The sequence below is a fragment of the Aspergillus melleus genome (genome assembly GCF_016097325.1).
Source record: "Aspergillus melleus strain CBS 546.65 chromosome Unknown contig2, whole genome shotgun sequence".
NCBI lineage: Eukaryota > Fungi > Ascomycota > Eurotiomycetes > Eurotiales > Aspergillaceae > Aspergillus > Aspergillus melleus.
In genome coordinates, this window is record NW_025763371.1 from 5,199,142 (window position 1) to 5,214,495 (window position 15,354).

A 15,354-nucleotide genomic window follows, 5' to 3' on the forward strand; every position below is an offset into this window, starting at 1 on the left:
TCGGCACTCTACTCTGTCCACGCCATGAAGGGCACGTCGGTCTTGCGTTTTGCGTCTTGGCCGAAAATCCATCAGCCGTTACCCCGTAACCCTCGCCAATCTCAGCAGCTGCTCAACGCCCTTACATCCTCCTTTCGTCGCCAGTTAGACCGGGAACACCCATCTTCCAGTTCACCATCAGAGCAGCCTCACAATGGGGATTCCCGACCAGAAAACCTGTACTCGTCCGTGCATGCAACCGACAAGCATATGCAGTTAATCCTGGACAACCCGCTCTTCCGTGGGAAACCTGCCCGCTCTTCTGTTCAGCTCGACGAGCACAGGTTGCGCACGGAACCCATGGCGCTCTTTGATGATCTAGTCGCATCTGGCTCGGTTACTACCTCGACTCTTCGGAGCTGCCTGCAATCGCAGCTTTGGCTCGCAAGCCGTCATACGGGAGATGATTACCCCAAAGCCATGAAGGAGGCGCGGGCCGGGTCGAGGTTTGTGCACTGGTGGTTTGCGTCCGGCCCCCGTGCATTGGGAATACTTTTCAAGTCCCAAGTTTCGACCCGGACTCTGACGAAGTTCATGATGGCCGAGGGACTACAAAATACCGTCTTGGGTTGGCTGGACTTACTGGCAAAAGGAGAACTCAAACGGCTTCCGAGGGACGCTGCTCAGGAGCTTTACCGTGTGTTTCTACTTGATATGATTAGATGGGAGATTTTTCATGGTGGAGGCGTGCCCGCTGCCTTGCAGAAATGTTATCTACCGGCTGCCAAGAGCTTGCTTGCACTTGACAAGAAAGACCCGAAATTTCACTCCGCCGGTCTTCATGATGCGACTATCAAACTGAACATGTTTATGAAGACGGTGTCCACCGAAATTCCCGTTGCTGTATTCGAAGATTTCGCCAAAATCCAAGACCAAGTGTGGCCCATGGGGCGCCTGTCTGCCGTGGTGCATCTTTACCACCCTACACAAGCAAACCCTACCCCGTTCCTCCAATACGCGAAGCGACTGTCTCCTGATCGTGTTGAATCATGGAACGAAAAGAAGCAGGAGTCCTTTATGCGGGGTGGTTTCAAGGCGCTTCAGATTATGATGGACCAGGGCCGGGATCATGATGCCTCTGATCTGGCACAGATTATGCAACGGTCGTTGCCTGCTCTCAAAGACCAGAAAGCGGTGCAGAATGGATTCGGGTGGTTTGTGGAGGAAAACTTCCTCGCCCGCGTGAACCTCGCGGCCACGTGACCGTGAGGGACCATCGACTTTCTTCTTTCTCTCTCGACAGTCGCCTCCCAGACTTCCAAACTCCCAGACTGTCAACGTCATGGACCCCCTCGACCGGAGAGTAGGAATGATTCGTCAGTGCGATCCGCGAATGGCGGACTGGCCATTATCGTCTCATACGATCACGCCAACCCACGCTACTCCGCATCCTGCTCCACCCAGCCAGCCACACAACTGGGGCGATTCTCCTCTCCTTGGCATGCTTACTACTCCGTTACCCGTACGGGCCATTAGTCTCCTGCACATACTCATCCCCCCTTCCCCAGGAGCCCGTCTAGCGCAGCTTATGTACTCCGCTACTGACTGTACCTCGCGAGCTGAGCTTCGGAGGATTAGTATCTGAAGCTCCTGGTCGCTAATTTGCTCTCCGTCCCGAAATGATTGATTTCCAGATTGAGTTCCGCATAAATCGGGTTTAGCGCCCTACGATGATGTCCTTAGTCAACGTCACCGCGCAACCTCACTTCTCCTTCTGCTCTGACCTCCTCATCAACCGAACATCCTTCCTCTGAATCTTAGTATTAGTAGGCATCAATTATAGCCAAATCGCGGTCGCTACCTATCGGCGACGCTTCTTCACTTGAAATTGTTCCAACCTAAGCACCCAATATCGGTTGGGACCACTCCTACCTTGCCATCATGTCTACGGAGCCTACCGTCAACGCCAACACAACTACAGTTCCGGGTACGCTCAGCCATCCTACGCCCTTTTCCCATGCGCCCTATCTGAGAAATTTCGGGCGATTCATCAACCGATACTAACGTTCCGCGTCTTAGACCCCACCAACACTACGGGCGCTGACGTCACCAAGACGGTCCCGGATGACGCACCAAAACAGACCAATGGTGACAATCATTCGGCCAAACCAGACGGGGCTGGCCATACGTCTGTAGAAAGCAACTCTACGGATGCACCTGGACGGGCGGATATAGCCAAACCGGCGGCGGAGGAGCCACTATCAGGGGGGCCGGTCCTCGCTCCGAGCGTCGATTCTGAGAAGCCTGCCGGGGAGGCCAAGCCCGATGCACCCAACACAGGTGACAAGCGGGACCTTGAGTCGACCCCTGCTCCGACGGATACAGATAAACCTGTCACCGACTCCTCCGGCCCGTCCACCGTTGCGCCTATCGCCAAAAAGCAAAAGGCCGACGACAACGCTGCGGCCGCAAATGGCACCCGGGCGAATGGGGAGAACAAGAAGACAGGTCGCCCGAAGAAGGTGAAAGAAGCCGCGAAGAAGGTGATACCTACGGATGGTATTGGTAGTCGGACTCGCAGCCGGACCAAGGCCGTGTCTTGAGGTGGTGGCATTGTCAATGGATGCTCATATATGACTCGATGAGCTGGGCGGCATCTCCATTATCACTTTAATGCTTACCATGCAGTATGGTCGCAATAGGAGGTAGGCTCAATGCATGTCAGCATATTGTTTTGTTCGTGGAGCCGTGGTCGGACAAGTCATCTCCTCAGATAGGTATATTCAAGGACCATGAGCCATCGAGTTCCGTGCCTGTCTTTTCTAGAGGAGGTTAAATTATTTTGCCCTGCATCCGAAGTATACCGTATATGTACAAAGAAAGTAATGCCTGAGGTACATACTAGGTAGGTAGTGATGCACTCCGTACGGTAGTCGTGACGAATGCACTTTGCCGATATCGGCCGGGATCTGGCTGAGTCATGGCTCCGGAACGGAACAACTGTGAACTCCCCCCGCTATTACCAGAGGGGCAAGTCTGTGTCATAGAGGGGAACCAACCTAAGGTATTAATCGCTGGGTGATTATCGTCGGTCTTCGAAATTTCTCTTTTGACTTTACTCCGTTAGAATCAGCAACAGTCCTTCACTCGCAGAAATTATGTCTTCTCATATCTGGCTTCGCGCAGAGACAAAGCCCGCCGAGGCGCGGTCTGCTCGTGAGTATTTCCTTCGTCAATGCCATTGCTATCCTAGCCAATGGTAGTCAATTTATTCCGTTTCGTTTCTGCGTTCGCAATTGGATGCATCGCAAAAAGCGCAAGAGCTCAGAAAAGCTAATTGGATGGCCAGTGACCCCGACTACTACGAAGGCGCTCCTTGATGCTGGTTACAAGGTGACAGTCGAACGCTCTACCCAGCGTATCTTTGACGGTATGTTGCAATTCGAACCCCTTTCCCGTGCTTCATGTTGAACGATTGCTGACCCTGGCCTCCAATGATAGATGAGGAATTCGCCAAGGTTTGCCTACCGTTTGCCCCCTTCTCAACACAATTGAGTACTCATTATCCGGCTAAATAGGTTGGAGCTCCCTTGGTCGAAGAAGGTTCCTGGGTGAAGGATGCCCCTAAGGATGCCTACATTCTGGGTCTCAAGGAGCTTCCTGAAGATGACTTCCCTCTCGAACATGTTCACATCTCTTTCGCGCATTGCTACAAGCAGCAGGGTGGCTGGGAGAAGGTCCTCAGCCGATGGCCCCGTGGAGGCGGTACCCTCTTGGATCTTGAGTTCCTCACGGATGATGTCGGACGCAGAGTGGCTGGTAAGAAGGCTATACTCTGGATGATTTGAGTCTCGGACCTAACTATGGATTTTTCTCTTTTCCGCAGCTTTCGGCTACTCGGCTGGCTACGCAGGTATGCAATGCTTTGGAGGTCATATAATATTGAAACAGGAACTCACAAATTATAGGCTCCGCTTTGGCTGTGAAGAACTGGGCTCGGCAACTGACGCACCAGGGCGAGCCTCTACCGGGCGAGGTCCCTTACGCCAACCAACAACTTTTGATTGAGTCGGTGAAGGAGTCCGTTGAGGCCGGCAAGAAACAATCTGGCCGGTCCCCCAAGGTCCTGGTGATCGGAGCTGTGAGTGCAATTCTTCATTGTGAATAGAAAGGCTCGTCGCTAAATTCTACTAGCTTGGACGCTGCGGTAAGGGTGCCGTGCAGCTCGCCAAGGATGTCGGTATTCCGGAATCCGACATCCTGCAATGGGATATTGAAGAGACCAAGAAGGGTATGGAATCCCATGCCGTCCATTAAGTTTCGCTTCCCATACTAATATACGCTGTAGGCGGGCCCTTCAAGGAGATCGTTGAGGACGTCGACATTTTCGTCAACTGCATTTACCTTTCTGCTAAGATTCCTCCGTTCGTCAACGTGGAAACTCTTGCTTCGCCTAACCGCCGCCTGTCTGTCATCTGCGACGTCAGCGCCGACACGTAAGTCCCAGCCGGCTCTTATCCGTGTGTTTTGAATATGCACCGCTGACTCTTCCGCTCCCTACAGCACCAACCCTCACAACCCCATCCCCGTGTACGATATCACCACCACATTCGACAAGCCCACCGTGCCCGTCACCTTGCCGGCAGGCACCCAGGGCCCTCCCCTGAGCGTCATCAGCATCGACCACCTGCCCTCGCTCCTGCCCCGCGAAAGTTCCGAGATGTTCAGCGAGGCTCTGTTGCCCAGTCTTTTGCAGCTGAAGGACCGATCTAATGCCCGTGTCTGGAAGCAGGCGGAGGATCTGTTCAAGGAGAAGGTTGCTACTTTGCCATGATTGATATCCCATAGAATTCGATGTCTCTTGGCTTGAAAATTGTGCATATAAAATTCAGTTTATTTCGGTATATCATGTTACCTGAGAAGCTACTAGAAGAATCCAGGAACTAGGAAGCATTTCTTGATGACATTCCCTCCTAGTATCTGTATTGCTTTCTCTGCTTAATGTTTAGTATCAGCGTAGGTTCTCATTATGGCACCCTGTGATCGAAAATATGGACAACTGCCACGGACGTAGTATCCGAACATAGTGGAGGTTTATAACTTCGTTTCTCAATGAATTCCGTCCCGCCGTACGCCACTACCAGATACAGTCTAATTAATACCGATACATCATTCATCATTCAGGGTAATCGCCCTCAGATAAGCTCAACATCCCAATTACCCTCGTGTTCCGTTAGGAGTAAAACTTGCCATGTCGTATCTCATCATATCCATAGCTGAACAATTCCATCATCTGCAGAACACACCAACAACTTCTCGTCGTCCACAAACTTGACTGCCTTGACCCAGCCAGAGTGTCCCCTCAGCACTTTGTGTACGGAACCAGCGCGCACATCCCACAGCCTAACCGTCATATCATCTGAAGCAGAGGCAAGCCGTGTCCCATCCGGAGAAAAGGTCACGGCTCTGACCCAGGACGAATGTCCAGTGATGACCCTCTGCAAAGAGGCCGTGCCTGTATTCCAAACCCGAATTGTCGTATCCTTGGAAGCCGACGCGATAAGGCTGCTGTCTGGAGAGAAAGCCACAGCCCTCGTAAATCCAGTATGGCCCTCCAGCGTCCTGCATAGAGCCCCGGTATTTGCATCCCATAGTTTAACAGTCATGTCATCTGACGCCGACGCAATCAGCCGATTGTCTGGCGAGAAGGCAACGGCTCTGACCCAGCCTGCGTGTCCACGAAGAATTCTGTGCGTATAACCGGAGCTGATATTCCACAGGCGAACTGTCATGTCATCCGATGCAGAAGCGATTACCTTGCTATCAGGCGAGAAGGCGACGCTCCTGACGCAGCCCGAATGGCCCGCAAACGATCGTTCAGCGCGTCCCGAAACCACATTCCACAGTCGAACTGTCGTATCATCCGACCCAGAGGCAACTCGTCGGCCGTCTGGTGATACGGCCACAGCCCGAACCCATCCAGTATGACCTTGGAAGCTCCTCGCCTGGTAGCCTGAAGCCGTGTTCCAGACCTTCACGGTCGTGTCGTTTGAGACGGATGCAATCTTATCTCCGTCAGGGAATGGAGTCGCGGCCCAGACCCAGCCGGAGTGGCCTTCTAGTTTGCGTAGGGAAGTTAAGTGATAATTTAGGGAGCCGGTGGTGTGGGTTTGTGTATGTGGTGGCATCGGTCCCTCTCTCTGTGTGTGTATGGTTCTCTTTCTATTTTCGCTTCTCTTCGAAATACGATCGACGGTGATCAAAGTATGATAAAGAAAGAAAGTGGTTATCACAAGAGGGGAAAGTGGCAGCCTGGGCGTTTGGATGCACGTGCGGCCGTTGGTTCTTCGTTTGTTCTTGCTATTTTTGCATCCTTTTCCGTTGTCTTCCTGCCACTGCCACTTCCACTTTGACTGCGCCTTCCTTGTCGATGGCCTCAGGTAAGACAGAACGCCGTTTCAGTCTAATACAAGTTTATCAAAATCAACTCCAGCCTAGGATTAAAGAGGCAAATATAGGGTTTGCAGACTAATAGCTCAGTAAACTAACTAGCCCAAGTGAATACATCACTCACTGCAACGTCCAATTCTAAGAGACGGCCTTGTTCTCTGGGACTTCATTCTGTCCCTCCACTCCCCATTGCACATGGTATCCTTTCACGGCCAGATAGTCTTTCCACTCCTGGTCCCCGTTGTCTAGTTCCTTATCCGGATCCACGAGGACGAACCATGCCACCAACCCTCCCAGCACTGCGAATCCCGACCCGATCAAGAAGACCGCCTGCGTACCGTGAAATTCATCCTCACCCCAACTAGCGAGAATCGGCTTGAAGACCTGCGTGCCAACCGCAGCGCCGGCCTTGCTCCATGCGGCGGCCAAGCCCACTCCGTGGCCACGCAGTGCCGTGGGAAAGCTTTCACTAGCAGTGAGTACGATCGTTGAACCCGGTCCGATCTCTCCTAGAGTGAGAAAAACACCGTAAAGAACGATGAAGAGAGCCAGGTGCTTCTCGATATGCTTCAGAGCTCCACCGAGGACAAATCCCAGTATCGCTTGGAGGAAGAACCCGAGGGCCATCGTACGTCGTCGACCAATGCGATCTGAGAGGAGACCGCCAATAAAGGCTCCCGGAATATAAAAGCAGTTTATCAAGGTACCCCACGCCATGGTCAGAGCGAGAGAGGAATTCGGATTGACGCGGCCGACAATCGCAGACGAGAAAAGCCCAAAAGGGTAGGAAATGTAGTTGTAGATGAACCATGAGCCGCAGACCCCGAGAAGCGGTCGCCAATATTTCTTCAACGCCAGCCAATATGGTATGCGTTGTTTCCTCATGGAGCTCTTGCGGTAGGCCGAGCTGACAGCCATGCGGTATCGAAACCAGAAGATTGACAGCGGAGGGATGGCACCCATGGCCAATGCAACGCGCCAGACCTTGTCGTAATTGCTCACTCGCTGATGAAAACACAGAAGCAGGAGCAATGGGACTAACGCCCCGAAGGCAAAGCCGAGTGATGCAGATAGATCGGCAATCATGGCGAAGATAAACCCTCGCTTATTACGAACAGCAGATTGTTCGTCGGTCGCTTCGGCTGCTCCTGCGCCTGCAACGGGGTATTCTCTGTTCACGCTACGATCAGCCTGATGATACACTGAGAGATACCAGCTGCAGCTCATAGCGGTAGACTTACCCACCAGCGCCGACACCCGCAATACCGCGAGCAATTATCAGCATCCAGAACATGCCGTTCTGCGTCACACCACTGGCCCCAGCACTGAGCGCGATGCCGAGAACCAAAATCGTAGTAGTGAGAACAGCTCCAGTCTTGCGGCCAAGCCTGTCCGACACATACCCAAACGAGAGCATGCCAATTATCATACCAACCATGAAGGCGGTAGACAGCCGAGACTGCACGTCAGTTGTGAGCGAATCGGGGTAGATCACAGCCATGATAAGCTCGATATTGCCTATAATGGCAGCGTTGAATCCATCCGATCCAATAGCCAAACCGGAGAAGATGATCATCAACAAGACTGAGAGCTTGGAGTATTTTCCCGAGGAACCCTCCGCCTGCTCCTGTTCCTCTTGCTCTCCTGCGTCATGAATGGTCTGTAGTTGAGCATCTTTCTTGGACAGGGGGCGCCCATAACTCTCAGGACTTGAAGTTATTTCGACAGTCATTCTGATCGGATGCCACCCTTGCTGACTGCATGAGAAATGCACCACCCATGATCGGCTGTATTTATACGCTCTTCGCCTGCCTTGATCGGCCAATTCCGGTTATCTCTGTGGTTTGAGCGAGCGGCACAATGTCTTGACCAAGCCTGGTACTCATCGCTTATCAGGCAACTGGAGGCCGATCCGGACAGACTAATGTCCCTGGGCCAACCATTGTGATGCATGAGAAGGCCGGCGTGCTGCGAGGGATGCTAAGGGCGCCGTAGCGTGGCGACCGGCGTCTGGGGCTGGGCGAGTTAGGGCTCCGGTAGAGCGCGGGGAAAACGTCGTATCGACTGTCCTCTTCGGCCATAGTCCCTTTCTGCATGATCCACACGGCAGCTATCTCTTGCTCTTTGCTCTTTGCTCTTTGCTCTTTATTTCTCAGACGGTGTTAAGTCTTCTCAACTTCCATGGTTTATTAGCTTTACACTGTGCTCGCCATGTCGGAAAAGCAGCTTCGTTTACCTCTCTATCAAGAGGCAAAGCAGACACCGGGCAGCGACATGACCAGGCGCCCGAACAAAGCTTTCTGGCCTTTTCTGATCATATTCTTGGCTTCGGGTGTAGGGGTCTTTACGATAGGGAAAGAGTGTTTTACGAAATGCTTTCAGCACTTCAACCATAATACCAGCCCGAAGACTCTCACACCAGCCTCTCGGTTCGAGGAATTCCAACAATGTTCCATCAAAAGCTTCCACGACACGGGACTTGAATTCCTGGAAACTGCAGTTCCAATTGCCCTGGAAGACTTTGAGGAGCGACGCAACCGACTTGCTCGGGCTCTTGTAGCGGATGGAGCGGACGCCTTCGTTGTTGAGCCTGGCTACACGTTTAAATATTTTGCAAACGTCAGCCAGCCCGAATGGGAAGTTTGGGAGGTACGCATCGGTTCATTGATTCTCATTCACAGTATTCTCATTATGTCTTCAGCCAGAAGAGCGGCCTTTCCTCATGGTAGTGCAGCCGTATCGCCATTCGTCTGGCCAAGTCACTGCAAAGACGTCATTTCTCTGTCCATCATTCGAGGCAGAGCGTGCTCGTCTTTTAGGCATGCCTTTTTCAAAGCCGTTGGATGTTGTCCCGTGGGAAGAGCATTGGAATCCGTATGAGACTCTAAAACGGTCGAATATCTTTTCTGGCCTTGAAAGAGTCCCACGACTCATGGTAGATGAGGAAATGCGCGATTTCATACAGCGTGGGCTGGGAGACAATGGGTTCCAGGTCATCGGCTTGCAAGGTGAAGTAGAGCGAGTAAGACAAATCAAGTCCGACAAGGAAGTAGGTATTCTTCAGGCCGTGAATACTGGCACAGTAGAAGCTGTGCGGCAGATGAGGAAATGTGAGAGCTTTAAATAACCATTCGACTCTGCGCCGCAGCTAAGATTTTGATTCTTTAGGCCTCTACCCCGGGTTGACCGAAAACGAAATCGCGGAGGTGTTGGACAATACCCTTCGTTCCGCTGGTTTGGAACCGTTCTTTGATATTGTGTTGTTTGGTAAGTAGACTGGTGACCATGCTTTATATCATCAGCTAATTCGTTCCACAGATGAGAATGCCTCAAATCCTCATGGTGGAACCAATGGCACCAAGGTTCTCGAAGCGGAAACTCTAGTCTTGATTGACGTTGGGTGTGTCTCTTTCTTGCCCGCCATATGAGGGTTACAACTGACCTGCCCAGGGCACATCTTCTTGGCTACTCATCGGATATTTGTCGCACTTTCTTCCCTCCATTCCTTGAAAAGCCGTCCAAGAATGGCCCGGTCCCACCAAATCTGGAAGAGAAACTGAAGGTACTACTTTACAAAGTCCAATCAGATTACCTTCACTGTGTGATCTGCTGACAGAGTTAGGTGTGGGACATCGTTCTTGAAGCTCAGGTGCAGTCTAGCCACCACTTTCGAGAGAACTCGACAGCCGCGAGTGTCGATATTGCAGCTCGCAGTGTCATCAGCGATGCAGGCTACGGTGATGCGTTCACTCACCGAGTTGGTCATGGTATTGGAATCAAAGGTGAGCTCTCCGTGTGCTGAGTTCTCGTATAGACAATTAGATAGAACTAATATCTTATCAGCCCATGAGAGCCCATACTTGAACAAAGGCAACAGTGGAATACTCCTCAAAGCAGGCATGACATTCACATCGGAGCCTGGCATTTACTTGGTGGACAAGTTTGGGGTCCGTCATGAGGACATTTTCCTGGTGCAGGAGAATGGCGAGCCAGTTCTATTGACAGGCACGCAAGCTCAGGGACCTTGGGATCCTTGAATCACCTTATCATGGGAAAATCATGCCCTGGCGATGGTTTAGTGCCAGCATTCCTGAGTACTGTAGGTAGACAATACTACTCTAGGAAAAGGCAGGGTTTGTAACACAGAACAGATAGACAAGGTAAGCGTACCAAGAATGGGATGCGCATCGATTGCCTGATCGTTTCAAAAGCAACCAAAGATTGTCTATAATATTTCCCTACTGCCCGACAAACATCCCAAATGATCCAAGCTACACAAAATATACAAAGCCATTCAACCCTTAATAAGCAGTCACCTGATCCTGTCATTCATTCAGCCCGCTGCCGTCGTTGATCCTTCTTCTCTTCTTCATTTGTGCTGCCTAAATTATCCTCCAATGAAGACTCATGGCATCCCAACCGTCTTGGAGACAGCGGTTTATGGATTGACAATCAACCATCATCGATCGCCTGCAGAGATCTTCGGCCTCTATTGAAGACAATCCCTCTTTCCGTCCACTCCTTGTCGATCATCCATGTCGATCCGCCTGTTGCCCGGTTATCGCTGACTCCTTGATCTTGCGAGGTGTCTCATTTGCGAGGCTTCCAGGATCCTGGAATAGCGCCGGACGAGCATTGTGAGAAAAATGTGGAGATAACCGGAGGACGGACGCTCGGCGCTGAAGAACCTCCGGACAGGCAGCCAAAAGAGCCGGCTCTCCCCTCTCCTCCTGTCTGCGAACCCCTCTCCCTGCATGGAAATTTATCGTGCTACCATGATTACACGCATCGGTCGGAGATTTGATATACTATTTGCCCTGGAACATTGTTAAATTGTACGTCATTTCATTACTTGCACTGAAGTGGCCCCTTCTGTTTTCTTCAATGATTTTACCCCATTCTCCACACCGCCGGCTTTTTATGGGGAAAATTACGGCTGACAAGATCGCAGGCATCCTGTCATAACCGCCAACTCGACGCTGAAATCTCCACCGCGTACATAGCATCCCTTCGTGAGCCTGCATCACAGGTAAATACGACTCCCCGCTTGAATATTACCCTTCCGGATCCTCCGACGTTCCCCGCCTGGTTCTCGCAACACGGCCAATGGAGCTACGATAGGACATCGACTCAGCTCTGCGTCAACACCATACATACACAACCACTCCCAGCCTTCTCTCTTGGACGAATTGATGCAAGAAAAACCAGGCACGGTCGCCGCATATGCGGCCGGTGCATCCCTCGCTGCGGTCGCCTTATTCTATGTCTTCGGGCCGAACTACACGATCGATGGCGATGACTCGTTTGACAGCAACCGGAAAAAGAGCATCGTCGGGCTGTCCAATCCCGCCAATGACTGCTTTATCAACTCAGTACTGCAGGCCCTCGCCGGTCTCGGCGATTTACGCGTATACCTGATCAGAGAACTTCACCGTCGTGAGCTGGATGGACCGGAGATGTACAATCTTCTTCCAGATTTGGACGACTTTCCCCGTGGACAAAGACCGGATAAGCTTCGAGAGCTTCAACAAGGGACCATTACAAGGGCGCTGAAGGAAATTCTGGATCGACTTAATGAGCGCCCGATATACAAGAAGACGATCTCCGCTCGAGCCTTTATTCAATCGCTGGAATATGCTTATCGGACCCGGATCAGCCGCAATCAACAGGATGCACAGGAGTTCTTGCAAATCGTGGCTGAAAGATTGAGCGATGAATACCACGCCGGTGTCAAGGCGCGACAGCGGTTTCAGGGCGCTATTGAGATGCCCGAGGGGTCAGGTACCTCTGAGCAAGAAAGCACGGTCGAGTCGGAAAAGAGCCCGACTGAGATCGAGGTGCGCATAGATGACGGCTCGTCTAACGGTCTTCCTGCGATCATCGATACAAAACTCAAGGAAATCGATAACGAGTATGGCTTTCCATTTGAGGGCAAGATGGAGTCACAGATTGAATGCCAGTTCTGCCATTATCAATACAAACCAAACCAAACCTCCTTCGTGAACCTGACGCTCCAGGTGCCCCAGAAAAGCTCCACCACACTCAACGCATGCTTTGACGGTCTTCTCAAAACCGAGTACATTGAAGATTTCAAGTGCGACAAATGTCGACTACAGCATGCACTTGACACGAAGACCCATGAACTCGCGCGAACTCGCGCAGGAAAAGACCGGGAGCACCTGGAGAGGGAAATTGAAACGATCCAAACTGCTCTGGCCAAAGACCCCGAGGGTCCTCTAGAAGGGGTCACTCTGCCCGCTGCTGAATTTGCTCCCAAGCGCAAGATTGCACGTCACATGAGAATCACAGTTTTCCCCAAAATAATTGCAATTCATCTTTCACGTTCAATCTTCGACCGAAGCAGTTCTACCAAGAATGCAGCCAAGGTGTCATTCCCTGAGCGGCTACCTTTGGGAGGCATCCTAAATCAAACATGGTTCAAGCTGCTGGCGATTGTCTGCCACAAAGGCAGTCACCATAGCGGGCACTACGAATCCTTCCGACGCAACAATCTCTATCCGCCTTTCGCAACCCCGGGGGCCTTCAGCTCCTACGCTCAGAGTCGAGCAGCCAGCGCCACTCCTTCGCGGGCCCCAAGCCCTCGTCCGGAGGCCCGCAACGCTCCTGATGCAGAGTCTTCCAACCCCAACATGTCGGCGTCGACATCCTCGCCGTCTCTCTCGTCACTATCCTCAGAGCCCTCACAGTCCGCATCAAACAAGAAATCCAAAGCTTCATCCCAGCTAAACACACCTTCATCGCCCGCTCGCCCCAGCACATCAAGCTCCCGCATTTCCTTCCAGAGCCATCGCTCAAAATCAAAGCAACGACTGTCCCCTGAGTCGGCTCCCCAGAGCCCTGCCGCCACCGAAGGTAGCCGCTTCAGCAAGTCCGGATCAAGGACATCGTTCATGAGCGAGCGTATATCACCGAGTCCCTCATTCGACACGTCCTCCGGATCCGCCTCGCGCCTTCGCCGCCGCCGCAAGGCAAACGACCGCTGGTGGCGTATCTCCGACGAGAAGATCAAGGAATGCAAGACCTCCGACGTGCTGGGCATGCAAAAGGAAGTCTACCTTTTATTCTACGAAATGGAGAAGCCTGCGCATGGCCCGCAAGTTCCTACTGGCGTTTGATGCCCCCACTCCCCTTTGCACCTGGGTGTGAACATGGAACAATGATCAATGTATAGACAGAGGACACACATAAACTGCACATATTATCGACATTTACGTCTATATATAGTTACTGGGAGTTTGGGCTTCGCATGTATATGAAATATATGCACATATTGAACAAGTGTTACTTACGGATGACAGTTGATATCTTTTAAAAAGACTAGATCTTTTTTGTACCTAAGTCAATCGTAGATATATCATTTGATACATGAATAGAGGATCTTGAGGGCCATTCTACATACTTACCTTCCCCATCTAATCGGTCTGAGTATCTAGACGTTGGTTTGATTTTAAGTTCTCCAGAAATAGACTGTGGAATTACTCAAATTGACTATATAGTTAAGAACGACCAATCATGAAGAGAAACCCTTTTCTGATTTAGATTTTGCTCCCTATCCATTCCTGGAGCACATCCCGTTGTTTCGACTTTGACTCTCGAATCATAAACTCCGTGAACAGTTGGATGTGAGCTTCCCCGGAGGCCGAGAAATGAGAGACGTTTGGATGAACGGCCTAAAAGAAAGAGCCGAGTTAGTGGATTCACATTCCGTTTCCTTTGATTTAATAGATTGATAGTTGGAGACCAGCTCCGCCATACCGATAACTTTCGTGCAAAAGCATCGATGTCATCGATGAAGATCTCGTCCGCGCCGGAGACAATTAGAATATCCCGGATTCGAAGGCCGATCCACCATTCGGGCGGCGCTCCCAGTGGATCGAGGTAATTGTCTCGGGGCGCGGTGCCGGTGAAGCTGGCGGACCAGGTTTCGAGGCGTGGGATGTGCAGGACGTCTTTGGTTCGGTTGCGTCTCATGGAGTCGGAGAACTCGGTGTCAAAGGTGACCCATGGAGAGAGGAGAGCTGCGCCGAGGAACATGGCTCCTGGAGGGAGAAGTATCGGGGAAACGTCCGGATGAGGATGAATGATGTGAGAGAGTAGGGATAACAATAGGTGGCCGCCCGCGGAGTCCCCAGAGAGCATGACCTGGACTAGTGGGTGAGCATCGTTCTCTTGGTTCGTGCACCGTTGTTGATTTGGTGATCAACAGGAAAAGAAATCGAAAGGACCATGCATACTTTAGATGATGCGATCCCCTTAGATTGAATGAGATAGGAAAGGAGGCTAGATGCTTGCTGGAGCTGTCTTGGGTAATGTGCCGTGCTGCTCACATCTATTTCAATGTCTGTTAGTCGGCAGGTGGGTAGGATCAGACGCATTATCGTACCGTATGATAGCAGCAACACAGCCAGGCTTTTGCCGGTGCGACGAAGCTCCTGCACGATGTTCCAAAGGCCTTCGAAGTGTGCAGTGGTGGCGTATATGGCATATCCGCCTCCTAATTGACTTGAGTTAGATATCTACGGCAAATCCAAGAGACAATTACGCCCATACTTACCATGACAATGAAACAACACATGCTCAGCGGAACTATTGCCAATCCAGTGGCCCCGAGTGCCATTCCCCAGATCCACGGTATGGGCTGTACTATCTATTGACTTCATGAAGGCGGTATACGCTTCCTCCGTAGTCGGCGAAAGTCCCCTGAATGATTCGTTAGATACATGCAAGTGGGGAAATGCTTCCTAGCATCGGGTGAGGGCCATACACAATTGTCCGCGTGGGAACATTGTTGACCACTTCTCGCATAGCTGTGTATGCAACATGGCGATAGTACGTCGAGGCTCGCTCCGTACCCTGTAAAGGCCAAGTCAATGCAGCTGAGACAATGCTGGGAACTGATTGGCC

The 15,354-nt window shown here is 51.6% G+C and overlaps 8 protein-coding genes across 8 annotated transcripts; 5 read left to right on the forward strand and 3 right to left on the reverse strand.

The window, feature by feature from the left end:
* Window positions 1-24: 24 nt before the first annotated feature.
* Window positions 25-1,242, forward strand: LYS1_1 (uncharacterized protein; the record flags this gene model as incomplete). Its single annotated transcript, XM_046086320.1, has 1 exon — window positions 25-1,242. One exon carries the CDS (start codon window positions 25-27, stop codon window positions 1,240-1,242), a length of 1,218 nt encoding a protein of 405 aa, XP_045942283.1.
* A 678-nt stretch (window positions 1,243-1,920) lies between these two features.
* Window positions 1,921-2,582, forward strand: LYS1_2 (uncharacterized protein; the record flags this gene model as incomplete). Its single annotated transcript, XM_046086321.1, has 2 exons — window positions 1,921-1,966; window positions 2,059-2,582. 2 exons carry the CDS (start codon window positions 1,921-1,923, stop codon window positions 2,580-2,582), a joined length of 570 nt encoding a protein of 189 aa, XP_045942284.1.
* A 555-nt stretch (window positions 2,583-3,137) lies between these two features.
* Window positions 3,138-4,813, forward strand: lys1 (saccharopine dehydrogenase (NAD+, L-lysine-forming); the record flags this gene model as incomplete). The annotated part of the gene is made up of 9 exons (XM_046086322.1): window positions 3,138-3,195; window positions 3,329-3,409; window positions 3,481-3,497; window positions 3,558-3,798; window positions 3,866-3,892; window positions 3,948-4,120; window positions 4,174-4,270; window positions 4,328-4,475; window positions 4,543-4,813. 9 exons carry the CDS (start codon window positions 3,138-3,140, stop codon window positions 4,811-4,813), a joined length of 1,113 nt encoding a protein of 370 aa, XP_045942285.1.
* A 430-nt stretch (window positions 4,814-5,243) lies between these two features.
* On the reverse strand, window positions 5,244-6,167 carry LDX57_004651 (WD40 repeat domain-containing protein; the record flags this gene model as incomplete). Its single annotated transcript, XM_046086323.1, has 1 exon — window positions 5,244-6,167. One exon carries the CDS (start codon window positions 6,165-6,167, stop codon window positions 5,244-5,246), a length of 924 nt encoding a protein of 307 aa, XP_045942286.1.
* Window positions 6,168-6,567: 400 nt separating this feature from the next.
* On the reverse strand, window positions 6,568-8,161 carry LDX57_004652 (uncharacterized protein; the record flags this gene model as incomplete). The annotated part of the gene is made up of 2 exons (XM_046086324.1): window positions 6,568-7,600; window positions 7,671-8,161. 2 exons carry the CDS (start codon window positions 8,159-8,161, stop codon window positions 6,568-6,570), a joined length of 1,524 nt encoding a protein of 507 aa, XP_045942287.1.
* A 479-nt stretch (window positions 8,162-8,640) lies between these two features.
* Window positions 8,641-10,466, forward strand: LDX57_004653 (uncharacterized protein; the record flags this gene model as incomplete). The annotated part of the gene is made up of 7 exons (XM_046086325.1): window positions 8,641-9,078; window positions 9,131-9,539; window positions 9,598-9,696; window positions 9,748-9,829; window positions 9,880-9,991; window positions 10,052-10,211; window positions 10,273-10,466. 7 exons carry the CDS (start codon window positions 8,641-8,643, stop codon window positions 10,464-10,466), a joined length of 1,494 nt encoding a protein of 497 aa, XP_045942288.1.
* A 1,155-nt stretch (window positions 10,467-11,621) lies between these two features.
* Window positions 11,622-13,565, forward strand: UBP16 (putative ubiquitin C-terminal hydrolase; the record flags this gene model as incomplete). The annotated part of the gene is made up of 1 exon (XM_046086326.1): window positions 11,622-13,565. The coding sequence occupies one exon, from the start codon at window positions 11,622-11,624 to the stop codon at window positions 13,563-13,565; it is 1,944 nt and encodes a 647-aa protein (XP_045942289.1).
* A 420-nt stretch (window positions 13,566-13,985) lies between these two features.
* LDX57_004655 (uncharacterized protein) lies at window positions 13,986-15,255 on the reverse strand (the record flags this gene model as incomplete). The annotated part of the gene is made up of 6 exons (XM_046086327.1): window positions 13,986-14,120; window positions 14,206-14,592; window positions 14,685-14,779; window positions 14,834-14,944; window positions 15,005-15,150; window positions 15,215-15,255. 6 exons carry the CDS (start codon window positions 15,253-15,255, stop codon window positions 13,986-13,988), a joined length of 915 nt encoding a protein of 304 aa, XP_045942290.1.
* Between the last annotated feature and the right edge of the window lie 99 nt (window positions 15,256-15,354).